This window comes from Mchenga conophoros, linkage group LG22 (genome assembly GCF_057382185.1).
Source record: "Mchenga conophoros isolate Kocher_MC1m ecotype Shallow Benthic linkage group LG22, M_conophoros_male_GT1.1, whole genome shotgun sequence".
Taxonomy (NCBI): domain Eukaryota; kingdom Metazoa; phylum Chordata; class Actinopteri; order Cichliformes; family Cichlidae; genus Mchenga; species Mchenga conophoros.
Genome location: NC_140546.1, coordinates 16859128 through 16886866, shown reverse-complemented (window position 1 = coordinate 16886866; position 27739 = coordinate 16859128). Strand labels below are relative to the sequence as shown.

General features: G+C 40.4%; 1 protein-coding gene across 3 annotated transcripts in view; it reads right to left on the bottom strand.

Annotated features, from left to right (window-relative positions):
* The window catches only part of trps1 (trichorhinophalangeal syndrome I), a 116138-nt gene that overhangs the window by 71408 nt on the left and 16991 nt on the right, over positions 1–27739 (bottom strand). For all 3 annotated transcript variants that reach the window (XM_085261787.1, XM_085261786.1, XM_085261788.1), the window contains exon 2: positions 24986–25512. In XM_085261787.1, the coding sequence (XP_085117913.1) occupies positions 24986–24998 (13 nt within the window). In that variant the 5' untranslated portion in view covers positions 24999–25512. The remainder of the gene's footprint in view (positions 1–24985; positions 25513–27739) is intronic.

The window sequence follows — 27739 nt, the reverse complement described above, 5'->3', positions numbered from 1 at the left end:
CTTTCGGGTCCATTACGCAGCAAGGGTTCACACTAAGTCAACATTTCAGAAATTTCCTTTTTAAAACTGCCACTTTGTGTCAGTGTAGAAATGTTTTTTCTTTCAGTAAAAAATTGAAAATAACATGATCACCTTATCATGATGTGCTACTGCCCAAAAGAGCAACTCTAACTTCTTAAATAAAAGAATACAAGAAAAATAAAATATGTTAATCGCTTCAATTTTATGTTCAAAAAATGTTGCTGCATTTGTTAAGGCTCTCACGAATGTCTTGTATCACTCAGCAGTCATTTATTTAGACAATTATTTCTTCTAGGAAGTCCACCGATGCACAAAATGGCAGTCACGCTGCAGTGCCTTGTAGCTTTAGGTTATGTGCCAGTGAATGAAAGCAGGTGAAGACAATATTAATGAAAGCGTGCAAGTAAACGGTTTAGTACCCACTGAGACGAAACAGATCAGTCCCCGTGAAACCGAGCCTGTTTAGAGCGGCGGAGCAATAATAGGAAATGGTCGCGAGCGCACGATGCTGCGCTGCGCTCTGTTCGCGTCCTGGATGGGAGGGCGGGCGTGTCTGGCCTCTTCGAGAAACACGGGGATAAGGGAGAGAAAGTTGGCCAAGGAGAGGATTTCTTTTTTCGGGAGAACCAGTAACAGCTGGGAATTGATTTTGCAGAGGCAGGAGTCTAATTGAAAGTAGGGAGGGGGGTTCGAGAGTCAAACAGAAATAGGGAGAAAGAGGAGGACAACATAAAACCACCGCGAGACAGAGTCCACCTGCCATTTTAAGACTAAAAGCTTTCAGCTGACTACCAGGTCCCTAATCAATGCCAGAATCTTTACTTACACACACATTCTCTCTTCGTCTGCTGTGTAGCAGGGGCCCAATTCTTTCCTGCCAAGCAAATCACACACACGTAGACTCAGTTGCAGACCCACTCTACCACAGTGTAGGACTCATTTGTAATGGGGTAACAGCATGCAAAATATGTCATCTTAAATGTCAAACTTAATCAGAGGTTCACGTTTCAATACCTTTCTCTCATTATGAGCCTCCCGTTCTCTGTTTCTACCTCTTCTTCACTCTCTAGATGGCTCCCCTCTTACTCCTAGCTATATGGGTCCAATTCTCACTCACGCACACACAAACACACCTCACTTCTCCTCCTCCTCTCCCTATCTATCCATCTTTCAGTCACCATTCTCTCAATTAATCTCTTATCCATTTCCCACCCCCTGCCTGTCGTTCCCTCAATCTCTTTTTCGCTCCTCCCCTCGCTCCTGGCCTATCCTTACGTGAACCTTGATGTGTTGATGTGTTTGTACATGTGCGTGCGTGTAAAGGTGTAATTCTCTAGAGCACAGCAATCCCTTTACGTGACTGACAGGCAGATAGCTATCATTAAATGTAGGAAGATTTTTTTTTGTTGTTTTTTTAAATAAAAGAAGTAGGCACTGTATCCCTCGCTGTTCTTTCTGTGCTTGCTATGCACATCTAACTAATCCTTCAAAGATACTTGCTCACTCCACCTTGATTTTGTCTCAAAAACTTTAGATGCAAAACACTTCCAAAAACGGTCCACTGATACGTTAATTGATTAATCCACCCATCATTAATTAGTTTTCTGCCACTTATTCAGCAGTCTCAGCAGCCCAGATTCCAGATTAAAGCAGAGCAAGATGTTGAAATCCAGGCAAAGGTTAGACTGGGGAGGTAGATCAGTCAGTAAATTGTCACTCCAGTTTGTCAATCTCCCTCATTACCTTTCCTCTACTTGTCAACAAAATCCCAACTTCCTTCGCCTTGGATCCAGCAAAGCAACCCAGGCTTCTTTCATTGAAACCAAACGCCTCTGGATTGGAGGTGCCAACTGTCACTCGTGCCACTTTGAACCAGCTCAGTGCAAGCTGGAGGTTATCAGTCAGTGAAGCAAACTAGACCACACGGTCGGCAAAATGCAGAGACTTCTAACACCTCTAAAACCAGCACCCTCTATCTTGGCTGTTCCAAGAAATTGTCTCCATAACTAATTTACTGACAGGCTGCTGTTTACACCTTTTGAGCATTTCTGCCTGGCTACCTGATCGCGCTTCTAAACATTATTAGCACAATCTGTACCAAAGGGCACCCCTGGTAAAGTCCAATGCCTACCGGGTACAAGTCCAAGCTCTCGCTACAGTTGCACAGGGGCCATTACAATGAGCCCCTTAGAACAGCCTGGGGGTGCGGTTGCTTCGGAAACGGATTAATTATTGATTGATTATGTATTATGCCATTAACATTAGTCACATGTCTAGGTTGGGTTGACCCATTAAGATCCAGGATACTCATAATACTAATAGTGCCTTCTAGGGCTGTTCGATATAACGATATATATCGGATGACGATATAAAAACATCTATCGTTTCATTTTACGCTATCGTTTGTTTCGTGGTGTCGCAAAATAAACTGTTTACTGCAATATTTTTTCATGGTTTTGATGGTCACAGTAGTGGCTATATTAATTTCTTAAAGTTCTCTCTTTCTCTTATATTTTATATAACCACACTACGGACGGACAAGCGCCTGTTTTTATGCGTTGTGGCTAGCAACAACGACGGTAACAGCATCGCGTGTCCGCTTGTTTATGTTCCCCATAAACCTTTCACAATAAAGCTCAAGATCCTGTTGAGACTTTTCGAAATAAACTGAATCACGTGAAAGAGCAGATTATTTACGGATGAGAAGTAAAAAAGAGCCGCCAGGTGCTAAAAAAATAAACCTTAGACTCAAACGTTAGAACAGGCTTTTCCCCGCAGCACGCCGTGTAATAAATACTCACAAAGAAAACGGCGGCCGTTACAACTTATTTCTAAAAATGTAGAGTTTCATGCATCGGTTAAAACACTCGACTCCAGCTACATGACGCGCAGCTGGAAACACTTCCCGCAAGACGAGCTGCCCGAGATTCACAGAATTTGCAGAAAATGTTACATTTTTGTGGTTTATATCGTTATCGGGACGATAGATGTCTTATATCGGGATATGAGATTTTGGTCATATCGCACAGCCCTAGTGCCTTCTTATCACAACTATCACTGACACTTTTATAGTTTTCTGACAAGTATTCAAATGATATGTCGAGACATCCCAGTTACTGCTATTATAAAATTAATTGTAAAATAAATCTTCTATTATCAAATAAACCAATACTGTTAGGCTGAATTTACCCTGTTATATATTGTGCTAAAACCATCCGCCAGACACAGACTCCAGACGCTCAAATACGACTGTGTCTATCCTGTACACACACAAACAACAGCCCCCCTCCCCTCAACACCCCCCTCCCCCCCAACACAAACTTTATTAAAAGTCTATTAGAGGAGTCTGACCTTGAATAACTACATGGGATTACTGCACCACACAGGGTCTGGGAAACACTGTACTGTGTGTGCTATGTGTATGTGCGTCTGTGTCTAATACTCGGTAGGAGGGCTACCTAACCCTTTGGGGAGGAAAGGCAGAACACTGCTTAACACCACATGCAGACATACAAAAATAACTGGCAGCTGTCCAGTGCAAGCACTATCCTTTGGCTACAAAGCTTTTTGGGATTCAAACCACTGTTCTAGCAGAGAAAATTCAACAAACAAGATTCTTTTAAGTGATCTGTTAATTGAAAAGAGTTACATTTCTGTCTTCGTGCTCAGCACGCACAAATATTACAAGTCACAGAAATTCTCACTTATGACTCCTGACAGTAAGTCACAGGTGACACACTCTTTTGGTCCATATAAACATTATTTTGAAGTGAACACCAGAAGCCACAGGTGGGTGAAAAAACAGGTTACTCACTTCTTCTAAAGAATGTAAACTGTTTCCTACCGAGATTACTGGAGATTAGGCCTGTGTGCCTCAGTCACACAGACCCAGTCCAGCAACCCCCAAGAGCTTGGTTACGAGGGGAAAAGCTGTAATCCTCAACTTCTTAGTGAGTGGGGCTTGCTTTAGGTTGCTGTCTGTCACTGGGTGAAATTGGTCGCCAAGCGGGTGCTGCACCAAAAACCTAGGAATAGTTTGCTACTAACTAACCACCCAGCGGTACTGAAACTCGAAACAGAGACTATTTGTTTTCAAAGTGAAACCAGCACCTTTTGGAAGATGTTTCTCTGTTTGAGTCACACTTTTCAAAGCTTCTGAACTAATTATTGAGTAGTTGGCAAGTGTTCGGAGACAAGTCATCATCTGCCATGCAAACTACTATTTCGACACGTTCTCACTCCCAAAACGTAATATTTTACGCTAGGTGACAAATCGTCAACATATTACGCTTCCGGGCACCCGACACGTCCCTAAATGACGAGATCGGAAAAAAATGAGGAAACATGAGAACCGTTTGGAATCAATCTACACATGTTCATTCATTTTACTTACATCACTTTGGAAAACACTATTTAACGTCATTAAAGTGCTGGTTAAGGTTAGGGATAAGGTTATGGTTAGGATTATTCTACTGTATTTCACCCATAATGCTAGCACGTAGCATAAGAACGCGGAAGGTCAACTTTTGTGTTCCTCAGGAACGCCGCGGGACATGACGCTGACTATTTGCCTAAGGTGTTTTTCAGTACAACACCGGATACTTTTTTGCGACCAATTTCGCCTCACAACAGAACCTGGCTAAACAACTTACCAACTGGTCAGGGAACACCAGTGGTTACCAGGTGGTCACTGACCAGTCTCTAGGACTGTGTAACTGAAGCTCAGCAATCGATATCACAGCGAATGACAGCATCCACTACAACTGGTTCGGAAATACGTGTTTTTCCCTAGCAACCAGTGGCTGCCAGGTGGTTGCATGTGGTGCCTAACGCTGTCTGCCTGGGGCCTTAGTAAATCAAACTAAAGTATATTTTGTTAGACTTCCCAACACAAAAAGACATCAAGTGTTATACTACTATAAAAGGTTACCTCCCAGGGCATTGCTGTAAAGTTTTCAGTGCAAGTTTAAATAACACTGAAATAAATCAGTATGACAGCACGGACACACACAAAGATAGAAGATGCATAAACACATACATATCTGCATCCAAATCTTTCTTGCACATCTGCATTATTTCATTATGTCACAGCCATTACCATTCACTTTCACATGTGTTTGGATTTCTGGTTCTTATAAAACAATTTGTGCAGTTTTAGTAAAATAGTGAAACAGAAGGCACACACACAGGCACAGACTATATATCTCTTCTGCTATTTCAATAATCTGTGACCTGAGAGTTTATAAGACTCAATAGTCTGGCCGTTGGAATGGCTGTCTGGATTTTAACTTTATATACACACATACACACTCATATACAGACACGGCTCCCCTGCTATGGTCCTCGGAGCATACTCTGTCTGCGAGCGAATGTGTGTGAGGAGCATACCATGTGTGTGTGGTCACGTCTAAGAAAGCCGCTTTAAAAATGGATCTCTCTCCGTCTCTTTCCCATTACCACTGACGATGTCACCTTTGCCATTTTTTTGTGATGTGCAAATGATGGACTAAAGCTATTTGCTGTGTGTTTCTCTCATTTGTGAATATAAGAATATGTCATACACCTGTCATGAGAGGGAGAGAGAGAGAGCATGGTTTCAAACATGCAGCAGCATGGAAACCGCCAGCTCACAAGGAGTGCGTGTAATCAATTGTTGCTAACTGGCTGGCAGGAGAAACAGGCTGGCAATGAGACAGACAAAAATGCAAACGCGCAGAAAGGGAAAACACATGTCAACATAGTTAATCACACTTTTGAATTCATCTTCAAAGGGAAAATGTCTCGCAGAGTTTGAAAACTAAAAGATATAAAAGGAAAAGAAAATTTTCAATCGAAGAAACACAATAAATGCACGTTCACACAGCCCTCCAACAGACTGATCAAATGAACAATTACATCTCGCTGAATACGGGATGGCTGTAAATAATCATAAAAAACGATTGTTTTATATCTGCTTAAAAAGATGAGTTCCATCATTTGGCTCTAACATTTACATCATTTAAAAATAATCCAACTTCATTAAAAACTCATTCATATTCTCCCAACGCATCAACTGAACACCACGCACTCCATCCTCCAGTTTAAAATCTAAAGTTAGTAGATAGCGAAAGATTAATATTCTCTAGCGGAATGCATTTAAAACGAATTTTTGAATGCCAATGAAAGGTATGTTACACTGGGATAAAAACATAAATACCTAAGCCTCAATGTCTAATGAAGCACACACATCAAAAGCAGTGTCTGAAAACTAATTAAAGGGCACCCTCGATAGCAAACTCAACTGAAGGGCATCCTCCACATCCTGCAAAACAAAACCAAAAAAAGTTTTCTGCACTGAAAAGACCTTTTAAAGGAAATGTGAAAAAAAAACGTGCCCTATGAAAAGAGGAGTGAGAAAAAAAGAAATAGTCAATGAGGATGCCTCATGTCAAAACCACAACCCTGTGAAATATGAATACTAATCAAAGACCAAACCACAATATCACGCTACACCAGTGCCACGAATTGCCTTAATAATACATATTTTATGCCCAAATATCTATTTCACTTGCGCTCACAAATGTGCATATTTGAAAGGCCCACAATTTAGGCTGCATCTCTTGAAGTGTTTCAAAAGTTTCGAAGCAGGAACTCTAGCTTTCTACGCTTGCTTGAAAGACAGAAAAATTGAGTGATATTGATATTGATTTACTGTGAAACTATCAGAAACAGTTTAACTTCACACAGTGAAGGCACACACATCTAACAAACACCAAATGTAGCAGTCGAAAAGCCAAAAAAACACAGTTTGGCTTCCTACGCCGAGGGGACCCACTGCACTGTTCCAAAGCTACACTAAAAGGCAGCATTCGATGCCTGTGGTGTGGGTTCTCCTGCCATCAGCTGCTAGATTTCTTTTTTTACATTTCAAATAACCTGCAGTTGTGCTTTAAACTTTATGCGTCTTAATGATTTCGATTGTGGGGATGAGCTCTTTGACACATGACTGTCACGTTTTCCTGTCGCGGTCTTTGTCATGTGATACCCATAAACACCAATAGAAATGTGAAGTACGTGGCCACAGATTTCTGTAAGCTTCTCTACTTCTCCGGGGTCCTTAACGAGGCTTCTAAGAGCAGCCGATGAATGAAATGCATTCTTTTAGTTTGCTAAGGAGTGCTGCTCTTCACCCTTTCATTCACTCCCCACTACCATTTCTTGTAGAAGTGTGAAAGCGTGGGAGGAGGCAGAGGTATGTATGCGCGTGTGTGTGTAGCGGAGAACCGACAACTTCCTCTAATCTTCCTGCGATCATAGCTCAGAGGTTGCTGGGGGACAAACCAGGAAATTACACGCATTCTCACACATACACACAGGATATGGGTCAGTTTAAATGGACACCAAATAAACGTGTAAAAAGTGAATACAGGTAAGTCACACAAAGCAAATATAGCGCTCATGTTATCCCCTGTAGAGTATATATAAGAGAGCCCAACATTGCATCCACTGTATGTACAAACAGAAAGATAGAAATAGATGAAGAACATACAGGGAGACTTTGGGTAAGTATTACAAAGGGCACCATTATTAAAGTCAACACCTCTGATAAGCTCTGACTTGTGATGCGTTATTGCTATTCCCAACCCAGACGAGAGGTCTCTTTCTGTGAAAGTGTGAGGGGTGGGGGCAGCTTATCTCTCATATGCTGCACTGGCACACACAAACAAAGAGGCATGCTGCACTTAAGCTGACAAAACCTAAAAGCAGAAAAGTGTGGTTACATTTCACTGAAATGGGCGCTGACACTGCCTGTTGTCTCAAGTCTTTTGCAAGTTAGGATGGCCTGCACGAGCAGCCTGTCAAAACATCGAGCGAAAGCGCACCACATAAAATAAGAGAAATGCATAGACTTGAACTTTCCAAGCTCGTAAGCCTTTTTTGCACCAGTTGTCTTTATCTGCACCGTCAGCTTAGAGCCCAAACATATCATATAGTTGACAAAATTACAGCTCATTGTAATAAATATCATGCATTTATTATATATATATATCTCTATCTAGAGATAGATATAGATCTAGATATCTATAGATAGATATAGATCTAGATATACAGATAGATATAGATCTAGATATATCTATATCTATCTATAGATATAGATCTAGATATATAGATAGATATAGATCTATCTATCTATCTATCTATCTATCTATCTATATATATATATATATATATATATATATATATATATATATATATATATATATATATATATATATATAAAATTAACATGTTTAGATTACAATTGAAATCATGATTTTATATATATATACAGTAACATTGTGAATAATTCAATTACTTTACACTATCTTACTCTTAAAATATACAAAAATTTAATTTAAACATGTGTTTTAGCTTTCATTTTTATATTCAGGCCAGTTAACATATAGACACACTAATTACCAAATTGTCACTGTGATTTCTATCCAGTAACTGACTAAACTGTAATGTAATCTGACTCAACTCTATGTAATGGTGCATTTATAAATTCTATCTGAAATGGTCTGAGGTGCCATCATCTTAACTGTCACCCAGGAAGTCACAGTTTCAGTTTCAGGCCCCCCGGAGCAGAACGGCTTTAGTTAAAGGCTTAAAAAAAATGCTGTTGCACTTTGTTGCTCTATATGTAAACCTGTGTTCTTTCTGCCACGTTCCTGTCATTTACAACAACGAGGATCGATGCGCGGTATTAGTAAAAGTAGAAGCACAGTTCAAATGTTAATGACACCCCTGCAAAGAGCAAAAAAGAGGAAGGAGGTAGCAGCTATGGCCACTATTTCACAATTATAACTGAGATTCATTCACTTCCGTACACTATGTGTGCATCTCTGCATATTTGATTGCATGTAGGGACATGTAGCTGTGTGTGTGTGATGTCAGTATTTGAGTCTAACAAAAGGAGACAAAGAGACAACATGAGTGTATTCTTTTTTTTTTTTTTTTTTAAGGACACTAACACAGAGACACACAGTCACAGACAAAAACCCAATGCAAAAGACACTGGGGCAGTTTGAAAAGGCTTGGGGCTAAGTCTGAGCTTTCATTTCCTCTATCCTGCATCACAACTGACAGATACACACACATGCACGTAAGCGCACGGATATATAGAGACAGAAGGAGAGTGCATCATTACGAGACTTTTGGCCTGCCCAGAGCAATCGCAGAGGTAGACAGCTCTAAAAGAAATGACTACACAAACCTGCTCTATAGTTAAACATTCAGCTTTTTTCGACAAGTAGAGTCGTTTGGTCCGGAATGAAAAATTACTTGAAAAAAATCAGTGAAAACAAAATTCCAACTTTTTTTTACAATAAAAACAAATCTGCACATTTACTGCTACAGCGATTATATGAGAAAATGAGATGTAATCTTAAAGCGGATGCCGCAAAAAGGCAGACGATAAGTTAATGTAAAGATAAATGTAAGTTTAAGATATTTCTTTTGTTAGCCACAAAGTTCTTGTTTGCTACACTCCATCACACATGCACACGACTACACACACTCAGGAACACAACTGATGTTATGTAAAGTTTTCCAAAAATTCAGTTGATATAGTGTTCCCGGCAGTAATATAAATAAACATGACCAACTTGCTTAACCCTAAGACTAACCTTTACACTACTCTTATCTCAATTCTATTTGTAGCCTAAAGATAGAACCACGTCTACTTTTTAAAATATTATGTTTTACATCACGGGGACTTGCTTGTTGTCCCCACAAGTGAGGTGGTCCCCTCAATCTCACTGTGTGAAGAGATTTGTGTCCCCACAAGATCAGTAAAACGAGTACAGACACACACAGACAAATGTGCAGACTGTTAGCCTTCCTGTGCTAGGGGAAGTTGCAGGTTGTTGCGACATCAGCGCTTGAGATAAAAGCTCTATCACTCTCTCATACACACACACACACACATAAACACACAACATGGACTCAGTGGGAAATTTGCTTAGATTTATCATAAATTTGGCTTTTAGGAGAAAAGAAATCAGTGTTTAGCCATCGCCCTATCACAGTTCAAAAGAACTTTATTTTCATTTTAAAAGAGCCGTTACCAGCAGAGCACATTATGAAGTGAACCGGTTTTTATGACTGTGATGCTGCGACTTCACTCGCATGTCAATAGATTGCAATGCAGTCATGCGGTTGCCTACATAAACTGTGAGAGATGTTGAGTAAACCCATCACAATCATGAATTTAAATAATGACTTCTCAAACCACTGATATGCACTGAGTTTCAGCCATCATTACACATCACCACAGGGAAAAGAGCACTGTCTTCCTCGGTATTAAATTAAATGTTCGGACAAGATTTCATTTCATGTTTGAAAATTATGTGGAACAAAAAATAAGACTTGAAATAATGAATTCTCAGTATTTTGAGGGTAACTAAGTTTGAAAATTTTGAAATGATTCAATGTTGTTAGAGAATTGTTTAAATATATCTTGTCATTTAAAACTGCTATTCAATTTAATTCGGTTTTATTAAGGTACTTTATGTTGGTAAGGTAAAGACCCTACAGTAATAATGAGAAAACCCCAACAATCGAACAGCCCCCCCTTTGACCAAGCACTTGGCAACAGTGGGAAGGAAAAACTCCCTTTTAACAGAAAGAAACTGTCAACAGAATCAGGCTCAGGGAGGGGCAGCCATCTGCCGCGACTAGCTGGGGGTGAAGGGAGGAAGACAGGACAAAAGACATGCTGTGGAAGAGAGCACAGATCAATAAAAACCTACACATAGTGAGTGAAGAGGAAACACTCAGTGCATTAAACGTCCAGCATCCTACATCTACTGCAGCATATTCCAACCTGTCTAGCATCCGCTAAGCATACCAGGTTAAACTAGAATAACTTTATTGCTCCAGCTTTCACATCAAACTGCACAGCTCATACATACCGAGGATGTCACCCTAATGTACGCGGACCCGATTTGATCTAATTCTGCATTCTCAACATGATAAACTGAAATCGATCAACTGTGATTATGTGTCTCAGCGTGCTCTGGATGATTTTATGGAGGAGGGTGAAGCAGAGGCTTTGTGAGCGGGATGAAGGTGGCGATTATTCCAGGAGGGTCATCTTGACTCAAGTCCTCTGGCTGCAATATCGACAGAATGGTATCGACCATTAATCGTGTATTGTGGAGCTAGCGCCAGCATCCCACCTGCAATGCACTTTGGATAATAAGTTATGTAGAAAAAAAAAAGAGAGAAAGAAGTGAATGTAAACAGAGCCTCCTGTAAACACCTGCTAAGGAAATTCACTCTGACCTTAGGGCGGGTTTTCATCATATTCTGGACCTGAGGGTAAATACAGCATTACGCTCGGTCTTGTCTAAAATATGTTTGCCATTTAGAAACTGGCACTGTGAACGGATACAGGGCTCTGATCATTCTGACATCTGGCATCAAAAAGGAGAGGCTACGAGGTAAACTTTCAATATTCCTGTGCATTTATTTTGCATGTCAATTAAAGTGACTACAAAAGACAGCAGTATGCAATGGCTGTCAGCTACAATACCCAAACTCCAAGAAGGCATATTTTGTCACCTACAGCATTGAGCAAACTCTACCCGTGATTACAAAACACTGTCAGAATTCAACAAGGGAGGACTGTTTTCTGAGGGCGTGATTCCAACGCGGTTTAGCTATCAGCTCGCATGGCCTCAAACTAATGACATGATCACATTTGAAAAAGAAGAGCTTAACACACCCTATCCTACCTGTTCTGCCAGAACTTATCAGCCTCTTTCGTGTGTGTGTGTTGAGGTCGTGTGTTCTCAACTAGATTAGGACACCTTAAATAGGTCAGAGATTTACAAGAGATTCGGGTGGATCAGTAATAAGAGCACAGGTATGTAATGTTTAGTTCTCACACCCATCTAACTGCTGGTACACCCCTAAAAAATTCCACATGCATACACACAAATACAAGCATGGACGCGCACCAAGCGAAGAGTTCAGCGCCTAAACCTATTTAGCTGATACTACACCCTAAATCCTTTCATCTCTTATTTTATACCCAGCCCCTCCCTCTGTCTTCCCTTCTGTTCGTCTCTTTTTGTTCTCCTCTCTAATCTCTCTGATCTATGATGAATGGCATTAAAAAATGGCGTACCCTTGGTGTGCTGCTGAAAATCTCTTCCTTTTATTTTTTAATATGTTCAATTTTTACTACAATTGGCAGCCTAAGCTGTTCTCCCGATGTTAAAGACTGTCCCATAGACCTGGAGCAACACAACAGGTATAAAATTATCAAATACACATTGGTAGTATCAGGGAAATTGGCAAGCCGAACAGCTATCGGTTACCCTCTATCTGCACCTTTTAGCTAACTTCCTCTCAATATTACCTGTTGTCAGCATTTAATATTTGTACTTGCGCCATTTCGTCCCAGTTACGCATGAGTCAAACATAACAAACCACAAGTCTGGCAAGGACTTAAAAAAGTGAAGGCATGCAAAACTGAAATCGCTGAAAATGCTTTGCCATTCACAATTGTTTATCCTCTGGGGTTGATTAACCCAAAAAATAAATCACAAGGCTGTTTGGCAGCTGATCTGAAGGTCTCTGACATCAGATCCTTGCACCTCCTAAGACTAATCAACTTGTATTTTGTAAGATGACCTTCTGATGAGAAGACCTACTGACGTTAGAAAAAAAAGGTAGGGAGACTGAGAAAGAGAGCTTTAGAAAGACAGCCTGAAAAGGAAGAGACAGGGAACCAGAAAGAGGATGAAATGTGAATTCATTGCCTTAAAAGCAGCTCTGAGTAAAACAGTTTGATAAGAATCAGACTGCACAAGCACATGTGCAAACACACACACACACACACACACACAACCATTTACTCTGAACCTCTTTGGACAGATACGCAGATAAGATGTGTTCAATTAGTGTTCAATTATGGTGCGTGTGCGCGCGTGTGTGTGTGTGTGTGTGTGTGTGTGTGTGTGTGTGTGTGTGTGCAAGAAAAGAAAGCCAGCTTGAGACAGAAGCAGGGATAAGATTCTTTCCACCTATGTGTCATTTCCTCTCTCCCTCTCTTTCTCCCTCTCTCACCAGCTCTATGTGTGCATTACATTATTCCTATCTAACGAGGCTTTCGATCACTCCCTCTCCTTCTCCGCAAGCCTTTCCTTATCATCCCGCGATTCATGGCACATCTCCCTGAAGCAATAATTCAACTATCCTCCAAAAAAAAAGACTTAAAAAAAACACCAAAAAAACTACGCTGTCAATTTCTAGCCATGTGACAGTGTGTCACTAGATGATCACATGAAAAGGAGTCTTGTGTGATGTGATACTCAACTGATCCCTGTAATAAAATTGTCTTTTCTCTTGTCTGGGTTTAACGGGAGGGGTTGGGGGATCAGGATCAGCTGTGAGCTATGCTTCAGAAACTGGCATGTACTCTTTGACCTACTTCAAGTTATGTTAGAAACTGAAAACTTTAAAACAATGGTTCCCAATGTAGGAATTCCAACAAAGAACAGCAGAATAAATCTGGTCCTTGCAAACTTGTGTGCAATGTTCTGTCTTCTAAATGTCAAATAACTCTGACTTGGAATATTATCAATCTAAACTGTTTAAAGTGCTTACACTGTGCTCATTTCCTTTTGTTTTAAGAGTAGCTTTGTATGATTGTCAGATCAAAATAATCCTGAAATGCAAAGCTGTTTTAGGCCTCAGGAAAACAGACCTATAGACTATATGACTAGATTGTACTATATAAACTGGCAAAAAAACTAGTTGCTAGGAAAAAAAAATTACTATTTCGCTGAGTAGTTGTGTGTGGTTTTAAGAGGATTCTTACTGTTGGTAAAATTTGTTGCAAAGAAGTAAACAATGCTGTACTGAAAGTAGGGTGCTGCTGTTGCTAGACGTTTGTAAGGAAGATGCCAACTTGTCTGCAAACACTCATTAACTGCTCGCTAACAGTATTGAAAGCTTAAAAGACGCAAACTGGAAGCGAAATGGCACGACTTACACACTTTTTCATGTTTCACTGCCTTTCAGTGGTTAGTTAAGAACTGTTTGTTTGCAGTGAGTATCTTCCACGCCAATGGCAATTTGCTAAACAGCAAAAACTTGCCAACTGGTCGGGAAATACACAATGTTTCCTAGTGACAGGGTCATTGACCAGCATGTGTGACTGAGGTCTTAGCTCTGTTTCTATTCGTTATTCTACCATCATAGACAGAAGCAGGCATGTCAAGCTTCTGTGCTAGTAGGCAGAGATGTGTGCTGAGTTGACCATATCAGGGATATCCACTGTCTTTGACTTCATACAGAGGCAAGAGTAGAAAAAAAACTGTCTGCATCCTTCCATTTAGAGCAGTGTGAAACCCGAGGGGCTCCTTGCACATATGCTAAACTCATTATTTGAAACCTTGGCTACCTTTAATATAAGCTTCCACCGTTAAGCCGGGAATTAGAGAAAAGCATAATAAGTAAAAATTTTTAAAACCTTTTTATCATATCTATCCATTTGGTTTTCTGAAAATTTGAGAATTCCTGCTTTAAAATTCTAAGCTGTGCAGTAACAGCGTGCAGTCCTTTTCAATCCGTCCCTGCTGAGTGCAGCACAGGGTGGAGCCACTGGTCCCAAAGGTGTTTTTTTCCATGCTGGAAATTTGTCAAGAGTTTATCAAGATAGGGCAGCGTTCAAGCATACAAGCCAAGGGTAGCGGGGAAGGGTGGCAGAGTGACTCAAGAGTAAAGCATCCTTCAACCAGAAGGCTAAGTTATCTCCCTCGTGACTGTGAAAATCCAACCTGCTAAAGTGTCCTTGAGCAAGACACCAAATGCCTACCAGTCCCAGGGGTGCTGTTCTGTAGCGGAGGTTGCAATCTACAGGGGGAGATGAAAAGAGACGATTTCACTACTGGGGATCACTGGAGTATCACAAAAAAGCCTGTGAGCTAAAGTCACCAGTTCCACGCCTCACCTCACCACAAAACACTCTGGTGGCAAATTATCTGCCTCCCCCTCTTTCTGTCTATGTGGCACTCTTTTCTCTTACTGCCTTCCTCTTTCTCTCTCCTCCTGTCCTATTATGGACATAGCAACAGTTTTGCTGTCAGGACGACTAAAGATTTGATTCAGTGTCTGTCCCTGTCTGAATGTGTGTCTGTGTGTGTGTTGTGTGCATGATAGCAGATAAGAGCCATATATAAACAGCACTTAAAAGCAGAAATGTAAATGTTTAGAAGTCACTGCAGAACACAGACCATATCAAGATACCAGAGAGAGCAAGAAAGAGAGAGAAAGGAAGATTAAAGCAGAGTTCACACCGGGAGAACTAGCAGACTGCAGTTGAGACTCAAGTTGGATTCCAGTCATCAAGAAGACTTGGTGGAATTTCACATCTCAAAGCATCCAAACTGTTTAATCTGCTGCTGAAAGTGAAGGAAGTTTTGAAAAACTGACCAGGATGCATTTGCACCTGTGTAGCCTGTTCAATTCAAGGCATCATATTCATAGGTAAAATAGTACAGAAGCCACGCTGGAGTGTCCGGGCAAACAGGAGTATAGGCACGTATCTTTTACAGAGGAGGTTTCTGTATAGGCATAATGCATCAAACGCTTAAAAAATATCCAAAACGTCATTTAAGACAACTCTTTGATTATTTTATAGACATTTTTAGAAACTACTGCAATGACATAATGACTGAAAAGCCACATAAAGAGCAATTAACCTCAGCAATTTCACTCATCAGAGAGGGGAAACTATCGTTTTATGCCGTCAATCAAAATTTTAAGCTATGAGACTTAATAGTGACCTAATTTTGAGTGAGTCACACAGGTCTCGAGACGGGTCGGTGGCTCTCTAGCAACCATCGTCAACAGGGAAAATTTTCGTTTCCGCAGCTGGTTGGTGAGTGGTCAGTAGAGGTTGCTGGCCATCGCTAGATAAAATTAGTATACAGAAATGAAGAGGTATACGGTTTGCTTTGGTTGCTAGTAGATTGCTGTGGTTGCCCATAGTTACATTTCAACAGCCTTTGTAGTCTACATCTTGGGCAAGATGGTGAACCCCAAGTTGCTCTCTGATGTGTTCCTCGGACTATGAATGTTGAATAGAGAGCTCTTCAGCATAAGGAAAAGTGCTTATACACATAAGTGAATGAGGCATGTTCTATAAAGTGCTTTGTGTGCGTTAGATGAGAACCAGTCCACTACCACTTGGTGAATAGTTGGCGAGTGTTTGCAGGCATGTTGGCATCTTTCATGTGAGTGAGAAAAGCAATAACAACAGACACCTTCAGATAGCGAACAAATTCTACAAACAGCTTCACATCAGAAACGTTGGGAGTTTCTCTTTAATTTCTATTTAACTTTTCTACTTAGAGACAGTGATATATGAGCATTTCTCAACACATCTGACAAAAACCCAACACAAATTATTTATTGAAACATGGCCCTTTAGACTGATTGGCCTTTTTGCTTACAAATTCACTGTAACTTTGGATCCAACACTCGAACCGAAGCTGTATAGAACTTCATGAATCAAACATGACATGTTTCTTTACCATAATATAAAAGCTTGCACATTTTGTGAAAGGCTGCTGCAGATGAGGCTTCAGTGTGCGAATCCTCGAAGGAACAAGCAGGAACAAGTCCATTTTCACATATATATGTGATCTAAATGTACTTATTGTGCTTGGTTGAGAGTTTGTGTTTGGTTACACAAGTGTGTGGCTGCGCAAGCAAGTGAGTGATTGTTAGCAGAAGCTCGTTAACCTCAGAAGTCATTACCACAGCCTCGAGGTTTACGGCAATTAGACAAAATAAACGGCAAACGAAAAACAAAAAAAAGGATAAATGAAAAACAAGAGGAGAGAAGAAAGTGACTACTGGAGAAAAAATTAAAGTGATTATTTTCACCAATTTGAGAAAACAATAACCCTCCCCCCTCAGCTCTATCCCCCATGAGAGCGGCTAAACACAATTGCTGAAAAGAAAGTAATAATTGGAGAAAAATAGAAAGCGATCATTAGAGTTAAGAAGAAAAAAAACACATTCGTTTTGATAATTTCTAATATAGCTAATGCGAAAGAGGAAAAAAAAGGCAAATGTTGTAATTTATGAGAGACGAAAAAGGAAGTGCAGTGAATACGCATGTATGTGTGTGTGAGTCGGAGGAAAAGGGGTAGTAGTTGACATCACTGCTCCTATGTAGACTTCTTTTTTTCTCTTTTCTCAAGACGTTTTTGTTTTTACAGCTTCACTCTGGGCAGACCAGACCGTTGTACACACGTTCATGCGCACAAACACACACACCCTCGCTCGCTCTCCCTCTATCTCTCTCTCGCTCACATACACACATGCACACTCCCATACATATTCCCATACGCACAGACCCCTAAAGGGGCCTTTTTTCCACATTGGACCATATGGTGCAGACAGGCGCACGGAAACAATTCTCTAAAAACAACACACATTCTACACTTAGAAACCTACCACACACACACACACACACACAGGCTCATAGATTTTCCCTCTCGCTCTCTCTCTTTCAAACACACACACATACACATGCACACACCAGACAGTTAAATCTGCTGAATGAATTGCTGCCTTGTTCAGCAGTGCACTAATGGCAAGAACCTGCTATGGCGATTACCACACACACGCACACACACACACACACACACACACACACACACACACACTCACACACACTCACACACACACACACCAGGGCTTAGCATTAGGCATTCTAGGGCACTTATCCATTAGAGAGGTTAGTTATTTTCCTCACTCCAAATGTAGGTATTCAGCTTAATATTCCAACAGCGGTGGTTGTAAATCTGCTCGGTTAAGGAGCTGGGGCAGATCTCTCCGAAAAGCTGGATCTCCTTAGTACACCAGGATGGAGCTCAACCAATTATACAAGCTAATAAAAAGGCTGATATTTTACTTGTTTTTATTTTTATTTTACTATAAAAACCTGACGGTGAAGCCTTGAAATCTTTATTTTAAAAAAAGTTGTAATTATGATGTATTCAGTTGCGTATCCTCGTAGCTTTCTTTCTGTTTCAGTAAGTCTTGCTTACCATTTCCATTAGCTTACTCTACTTAAAAAATCTTCCCACATATCCTCTAGGTCACAGTTTTGTTTTCTCTCACAGTCGGTAAATCCACTTTTCTGCCAGTCTCTCTAGTTCCCTTTTTCTCTCGTGTAATCAAAGACGCAGCAGGTTCTCCATTATTCTTTAAATTTGGCACTTTTCATCTTTCATTTCAGAGTCAAATTTAACAGTGTTTGTTATTGCAGTCAAATGTATCCGATGGACTCAAAGCAGCTGGAGACAAGAATGCCCAATTTTTCAGCTCCACTTACTCAGCATTGATTTGTTAAGACTGAAAAAAGTGACTTCTGTAATGCGCGATGCCGAGAAAGAGAGCACTGAGTCATCTCACTCAGAGGGAAACTTCCTTTCATACTAATGGGGAAGAAACTGCACATAATAAAGAAACGTTTCCATAATGTAAAAGTTAGGGTTACAAACATTACTGTCACAATTATTTTCATTCTTAGTCATTTGCTATTTTATCCTGTGATTGTTTATTTCTAAGTAATACCATTAACTGCTATTAACAGCTTTGTGTTTTCAGCTGAACAGAACCAATGTCAAACCTACTTTGTCAAAAAAAAACAAGAGATTTTGCATGAAAATACTTAAAAGGCCACCCCCAAAGACACCAAAACTAAAGCAAGGCAGAGGCTGTTTAAGCATAAGGCAAGTATGTCTTGCATAAGTAATAATCAACAACGCACTGCTCGACATAGACTAGCAAATCTAGGATACCCCACGTTGTAATGCTTTTAGAAATGCCATGTTAGACCCATAAAAGTTCCTGAAAAGTTCCTGCAGCTGATTTAAACCACACCTTTACACGTTTAGTTCTCTCTAGCATTGTCACTATGAGCAAGGACTATGCGTGTGCATCAGTCTGTGTGCTCTGCAGTGATTGACAGCTGCCGTTGCCGATGCTATACATCCTTCATGAGAGCACTCTGTCTTCTGGATCAAGGAAGCGAGATAATGCATCATGGACAAATGTCTTAATCTCACTTAATCTTACTTGACATTGTCCACTTTTTTTTTGGGGGGGGGGGGGGGCAGGGCACAAGTGAGAGCCACTGCACAGTTGTAATTTTGTCACACAGACTTTTGTTGTAAATGACACATTAATGTTATCAGAACATAAAAAGGTGTCTGGGGTGCTTTTTTAGTCACAAAGCATCATGTTCAGATGCCATCAAGCTAGTATTAAAAAAAAGGATTTGAGGTTGAAAGTGGCTTTAGTCAGTTTATCTTTAATGACAATTTTGCTCCTGCATTGTTCCACACAACAGCAAGCAGTCCCTCACCACTTGCACTGGCATTCCAGTCAAACAAACACAGCCATGTGCTGTGAAACTCATTGCATCGTGGTGACTGTCTGGGTTGCATTTGGCTTCAGTGAGCACCTGAAAAAACTACCGTTTGGAACTATCTGTCAGCCCCCAGCTACTCTGTTTTTATTGTTCTGGCAACTTGTTCTGCTGCTGCCAGGCACCCTGGCTCCTTTGGATGGCTGTGCTGGCTGCTAGTTTTAGCATCACCACCAGCAACTGGCCTGTCAGCTCCCAGCAACTCTGTCTTTATCGTCCTGGGTAAGGGTTCTGGTGCTGCCGGCCTGGCAGGAGTACTATCAGCAGCAGCCTGAGCTTCTGTCTTCCCCTTTGTTGTTCCTCATCAGTGGACTCTCTACAGAGTCTGTCAACAGTTGAAAATTTGATGTAATTCACAAAATCAACTCCGTATTAAAAAAACGAGTGTGGTCGTTAATTTTGTCCAAACTTCCAATACGATGTCATGTTATATAAATGAGTGGGTCAAAGCTGCTACAGAGCACTGCGGTGATAAAACATTTACAAGCAATGCCAGTAAAGACACAGCATTCCTACGACTAATACATGGGTGGAAAAAACTGAATATCAGCAACATTTGATTACAGAAAAAAATGACAGTATGCAGTATTTTGGGGGAGAAACTTCATTCAAGCTGACTTCAAACTTTCTGCAACTCCGTCAAGGCTGCAACTGCAAAGAGATTTCTCCTTCCAGACATACTGGGGCAGCACGCAGCTGTATAGTTCACCAGCATATGGATTAAATAAATACAGTCTGCACAGAGCTTGTTAACACTTGTTCACTTGGATCCAGCACAAGTTTTAGGCAAACCCAACAAAAAAAACATGCACTCACATCTGTGCACACCCAGACCAAAGCGTACATGTAACTTATATGCACACAAAGAAGTATGACACACACATGCAAACATCCTTAAAGGAGTAAATGTGTAGGTAAGTATTGTGAATCCACACATAAATATATAGAGAAACTGGAGGGAACCTTTTGATAAATACTAAGTAGCATGTTAGTGATTAGCAAAAACTCCATTTACCACACTAAGGCAAGTCTGTTTGTATGTCTGAATCCAATTTAACCAGTTTTCGAATCAGCATAAATTAACTGTATGGGAGTTTCATCTAATCATACACTTGGTTGGATATAAAAAGAATAAATTGTACATTTTAGCTGAATCTTTTATCTTTTACATGCGCACTAACATCTTACGTGTATCCAACAGTTACTTGGAAGTGCTTCAGTTGAGATAGCACAACTCTCTCTCACACACACACACAAAACTGTTGGTTGGGGTCTGATCTACTTCTGGCTATGTAGTCAGTTGCTAACAAAATCTGATTAATGGATTTCAACTCAGTCTCTCCAACAAACACAGAAGCAGACTGAGAGGAAGATGAATTGGTACAAGCTTTGAAAACTAGGTTGGGTCCACTGCCTCAGCTTTGCCTAGTTACCGTTCTTAATCTGATTAATCAAATTTTTTTCCTCCTAGAAAGGCTTTGGAAAATGAGCGCACCAAGCACCGAATGCTAGTCAGGTTTTGCTGTGTGAATCTGACCCTCCAAACAATTTGGATACGAGGAGAAACAAACATGAACTGTGCCATGCGTGCCTGCATTAATGATAACATTTCTTCAAGCCTTCAACTTGTTCCAGCATCAGTTTATGTCGTAAGATATACGATATGCCATCTCGATCCAAATGTTAACCAGGCTTATAGGCCTACCCCAAATCTAGGCATATTATGCCTAGATTTGGGGTAGGCCTATAAGCCAAATCTAGGCATATTATGCCTAGATTTGGGGGTTGCAAGCCTGCTGGCATCTGGGCTGTAATGCGGTAGTATGGACAGCTCTGGGCACAGTTATATAAGCTAATGAACCATCTTAAGAGCCATTGGAGAATTTTTTGTAAACCAAATGCTACATTTATAAACTAACAGCCAATATACAGTACACTGTTGGTCGAGTTTTATCAATATATTACAGACAATGCAATCAATTCCTAAACAGCAACTATTATTGGCCAACTATGTCCTGCCTTGTACTTTGATTGCTCAGAAAGCAAACTCAGAATAAACAGGTCAAAACAGCTGCACCATAAAAAGATAATTATTCAGTGTGACAATGCAATCAGGTCTGCTTTCTCAATGTAGTTACAAACAGAGTTACTGCAAGCATGCAAACAGACCATAATTGAGATAAAACAGACTTATGCAAAGAATTAACACGCATCTGTCACCCTGATCTTTGATTGATTCGGTGTCCTTTAAAGTAGTCGATCATTAACAAACTGACAAATTAAGCCATTAATAGCAATGACACCTGGTGACACCTCCTTTATTAATCTTTGCCTGGCTAAATAATACGTCTTAATTGGAATCTATTAGAATGAATTGTTAGTTGGGATGTCAGGGACAAAGAAAAAGACTTGTGTGCATGAGTTTGTCCATGTACGTCTTTGCGAGAAGATAAAGGTTTAATGCCCTCTCTACTTATTGATGAATGGGTATGTCTCGACGTCCTACACACACATACGCACACGGAAACACTGAAAAGGAAAAAAAAAACGCGGCAGAGCGCGCTGTAAAGCTGCGAGAAGATGAGATCATCACACACACTGAGCTACCTTCTGACCCATTTTGGCAACAGTCAACAGGTAGTTTACACGCGGATGTTCAAACGTTTTCTAAACCAGGCTCTGCTCTGACTTTTGCTGTTTGAGGCCGACACACACAGACAGTAAGAGGGTGACGCAAAAAGAGAGAGAAAGATCTGCTGACAGACAATGGGGAAGGAACACATCAGGAATCACCACCTCAGAGGAGCGAAACTCTTTTGTGGGCTACTATGTCACAGAAACAAAAAAAAAGTCTTTATATAAAACCTGGCACATGTGACTAACATATCAAAGACTAGGAGATAACCCAACATGCACGCACACCACTGCATCTATGAGAACATTTGTATATACACATTTGAAGGCATGCAATCATGCACATGCATACACACAATTGAATAGACACACACACACACACATGACCACAGCTAAAAGCATCAAGCAGCTCAAAGTAATCCGCCCTGCTGAATAACATCACCAAGCAAAGCCACCGCACCGCATAATGAAAAACATGCTAACACACACACAGATGCTCGCACACTGTGCAAAAGGACATACGCAAATTTGCATATCCATTATCATTCACTATGGTGCATGCAAAATAGCTACGTAGAAAGATATTCATAAAGACGCACCAAAAGTACAGAGACAGTCTCAAAGACACTCTGCAATGATCGTGCATTTACAGTTAAAGGGTCATTTCACCAAAAAAGACCTGCGTTTTTTAGCCTTCCAGGCTGCTTGGAGTTCACTTTAAAGAGATTTCAACAAAGCTGCTAGTACTCATATACTGAGCTATACAAATAAAGAGGATTCATACACTTCCTAAAAGAATCAACTTATCTTACATAACTCAATGTATAAGAAACCTTGTTCTGGAGAGTTTTGAACGGTTGAAGCAGTTCCCAATAAAAACTGTTGAGACAGCAGAAAGAGCACGAGAGTGTGTGAGAGAAAGAGAAAGGAAGCAGACGTCGAGAGCTTCAGCGTGCGTTGTGACACAGGTAAAGGAGGATACACAGCAGCTGTTTGTGCACCTTTGTTTGTGTGTCTTTGTGTGTGCTCAGCACAGCTGATGGCTGGTGAAAAATGGAAATAAATAAATTCAGAAATTTAAAGCGTGTCAGTTCTTGCAGCTTGTTAGTAACACAAAAGCCCCGATAAGGCAAAATACAGTGCGGTTAAATTACCGTATGTTAGCGTCACAATGCATACAAATGTACACGCCCACATATATACATATATACACACACATCTAGACGAGAATAATTCTCTATTTACATGGCATAATTCAACAATATGGTTGTATGTACCGTATGTGAAAAATATTTCTTGATTTGCGAGCGTTTGGATAAAGGCAGACAGTTCGGCACATACGGTATTTAAACCGAAATAAAAGAATACAGCACTGCTATAATTATAATGTATGCTACACCACAAACCACTGCAGCTTTTTGCACATGCTTACATAATAACCTCAGCTGTAAATATATGTACTTCCTGCAGTACAATAACCTGTGCAGTGCCATTACGTTCTAGGATCCATGAATGCACATAGCAAAAGGAAAAAGTAACCTTTTCAGTTCAAACACTCTCATATCTGAACAAACAGATCATGTTTTGGTGTTGTACAAAACTCAGCATTTAATTGAACAGGCACTCTTATTCATATGTTACCATCCCCTAATTGCAGGCTCACCATTAACGGTCTCTATGTAGCATGTGGGCTTCTGTAAAGCCTTGGAGATCACTGGTACTAATCGACATTGCTAGTAGTTTGCTGTGGTGGTGCTGGAGTCGACGTTTGAAAGCGTATTTATGGGATCTGAAGAGCGAAATTAAAGCAGCTGTGTCAGAAATCTCTTGTTAACAGACATCCCTGGTAACAATTGCATATTTTGGAAGCAAACCAATCAAACAGTAGATCAAGTTGCTCCCTCTAAACTTTACAAAGTGTGAGGAACTAATGAGCTCTGCTAATGAGGTCTACTGAACCAGAATACAGCAGATGCTTACTGGAAGAGCAGGTAATGTTTCGCTATGAGTAAACTGCTCCACTGCTTGATGGCAAAAACAATCTTTTAACTTTTATTTCTGCATAGGAATCATTTGAAACAGCGCAGTATTCGAGCAATATTTAAACAGTTTTCCACCCTCACTGGGTGCCACCAGGCAAACATTAAATACCACAGCGTATGGAGGAGCGATTCAAGGCAACGTGCACAGTCACTTCCTCCACAAGTGATGACTAAGAGCAGTTTTTCATAATACTTCGTTGTTCTGCGTGTACGCCATTTTATCTGCAGTCGCTTAGTAAACTACCCCCCTGTACCCGCTTTGGCTTGAGGTGGTTACATCAGACCCACAAACTGGCCGAGCTCTGAGAACGACGGATGCCTGTTAAAGCTTTTATTTTTTTATTTCTCGTGAAATTGTTTGCTTTCATAGTTTAAAGCAAGACTTGCTGTGCACACACACACCACAAAAACACGCTGAGTTACTGCAGAAAAAGTATATTAATTTTTTTTTTTCAAGGAATGAACGCTGATGCTGCAGAAAAAAAGTGAATTATTGTTTTATTTCTAATGAAAAATAATTCATAAACAATTATTAGCACTTTAATTTAATGTAAAAAAATAAATCGCATTAACATTTGTATTAATATTGTATTAAAGATTAGTGTCTAATTAAAAAGTGTATAATATACATTTAATTATTAAATGTTACACTTGATAAACTGACTTTGTAAATATTCACGGTAGTTTTGTCAGAACATGTAGGACAGAAAGCAGCAGAATCCTGAATATCAGCAGTAAAAACATTAAGTTTAAAGTTGTTCACTTTCCTATTGAGGGATTGAAAGTGAAAACATATATGTCCTACCTCTGCTGATCATCGGGTTATATAAACATCATGGCTGGCTCCTGGCTTTGGCATCGGTTCTGATGAAATGGCTCGGTTTAACCCTACGCCGCAGCAGTCCGTCCAGCAGCGCAGTTCGGCTACTGGCCTTCTGTACTCCACAGCGTAATGGAAAGCAGAAACCAGGTGTCAGACCAGAGCTAGTATCCTTCCATTTCTTAATCAGGTCCACACAACTCCTCGCAGGTCCGTGAGCATCCGCGCTGAAATTCTTCGGCTTCTTTGACTTTTGCTTGTGAAGGTCTTCAACTGTAAGTCGCATCAGCTACTTTTAGTCCACGGCTGCTGCCCCCCCCCCCCCTCTCGTACGCTTAACAGCTGGCCATTACAGCTTTGAGTTTGATCAAGTGTGTGTTCTACGTAAGAGCTGTTATGCAAGCTGTCACGTTTGCTGTCCGGTCCTTTATTTTTTGTTTTGTTTTTTCGTAATTCAATTCTGGTTAAGGTCCTCAGTCATGGTTGTCAGAGTCCACTATCATCTTAACAACCTGCAAAAAGACAGAAAGACAAATACTGTTAGAAATGGGCACATGCTGCAGAAGTTAATGAAACCTATTGGAGCCAGATTTCAGACATTTTTTCCATACTTTACGTTTACGGGAAACAATTTTGCCTGGACTTTAGACGTCTACATTAAAATGGTTGATCAAAGGTGCACAATAGCCAAGAAAACATTCAGTGCCCTGCTCAGACCCCGGCCGGTTTGAGGGTTTTTTTCTTTTCTTTTCCCATATGTGACAGCTGACAATGCCTTTCACATGTGAAGTCAGTTTTGAGGTCTTTTTAAAGTCGGGGCCACGGGTAATTTACAGTACAATTTAAAAAATAAAATAATAATAATAATAATAAATGTGATTCTTTCACAGTGAGCATCGTCAGCTTTCCGTGAACTGAGAAAAAAAAGTTCAATTTTCAACCAAAATCTACAATTAACAAACATGTCTGTGTTTGACAACTGTAAACTCGTTGCTTTTTTGCTTTTTCATGTCAAATTATATTTTCTTTGTACCACCACAGAAGGACGTGAAGCACAACAAACAGCCCGGACATTAACAGTCAGGTAAATAATGAGAAAAGACTGTGCAGGCGCAAAACTACTGGGGAAAAAAAAGGTCACTAATAATATCCCAAGGATATAATTAACAGTAGAACCCAGCATCTCGCTGTCTTCTTCTTCAAGTATGATTTGCTCACTTTCAATTGTGATTGCTTAATGAATCACAACAAGGCCGTCATTGATGAATAACTTCCAGGAATCAATAAAATAAACGATCACATATTGGATTTCCAGCGGCTGTGCCCGCTGACGAGTCTATTTTTCTTCATTCTGTAATTCTAACTGTTACAAGTTACACTCTAGTTCTCAGTTCCCCCTTTTGTTGCCCCAACCACAAAAATAACCCCACCCTCTGTGTCAGTAACACTCCTCTCCCGCTCTCTTTTTTTTTTTTCATTCTCACTCTGCCACCCTGTCTCCTTCTTTCCATCCATCTCGGCTCTCTCTACCTCGTCCCGCAAATCAAAATGTTAGTCTGTATTTATAATAAACCGTTTTCCTCCAGTGCCTGCATCAACAGTGGATAAAGATTCAATACCTGTTCAGCGGTCTTGACCACTTCCACAGACAGTTCTAACTTTGTTTGGGCTATAGATAGAAAGTTAGCACACCAGAACTGGAGGCTATCATTATCTGAAAATGGATATCTGCTGTTTCGCAAGAAAAAAAATTGCTGGCAATAAAAGCCAAGAACATTATGAGTCATTACTGAAATTATGAGTCATTTTAAAGACCCTCCCATCTTAAAACAGTGCTGTTTTTCAGGATTAAAAACAAACTTCTCAGAAAAAAACACGATGATTTCCAGGTAGGCACTTGGAAAAAAGTTGTCCATAGGTAACCTTGTGAAAGTGTCCACACCACAAAAAAACAAACAAAAAACAAACAAACAAAGAACACAACAAACAAACAAAAAAAGAAGGTGAGAACTCCAGTATCACATCAAGCAGACATGCTTCCGGTTATTACATGATCGACCACATCATGTAATAACAGCGTTATAACGGAGGACGAATGTTCTTTTCAAAGCAGAAAAAGAGAAATCTAAGAATCAACTTATTCATTAGCAGTTCTCACAAAAGGAAAAGAAAAGAGGAAAGAAAAGTTTTCTTTATCTTAAGAGTGAGTATAGCTTTAAATATTTTTTTTCCTGTGGAACTCTGACTCAGTCAGCCCCTGCTTACTCATTTTCTCAATCACTGTTTTTTGCTTCTTTGGTGTTTTTCTCTGTATTCTCTGTTTCTTTTTCTTCCTTTCTTTTTTTTTAACTTCCACTATGACTTTTCTTGTTTTCTTGCATTCATTCATCTCTTTTTCTAGTATAACTTCCATTTCCCAAGCTCACGTCCATCAACTTCACGTTTTTCTCCCTCTCTCCGTTCCATGTCTCTCTCCCATCAATTCATCACTGAGCTCGCTGTCACATTAATGTGTTTCTTCTGACTGTTTTTCCAACTGTCATTGTGGCTGAGATACCCCCCACCTCCCAACCACCGCCACAGCCCCCCCATCCCTTCTGCGCTCACTCCCGCAGCCCCCCACCCCCCCATACACACACACTTTGTGAATGCGTGTGGTCCAGTCCGGCCATAGACTGTTACATTGTCCCAGACAGGTTGGACTGCGCCACTAGCTAGCAGACGAGGGGGGGATGGGGG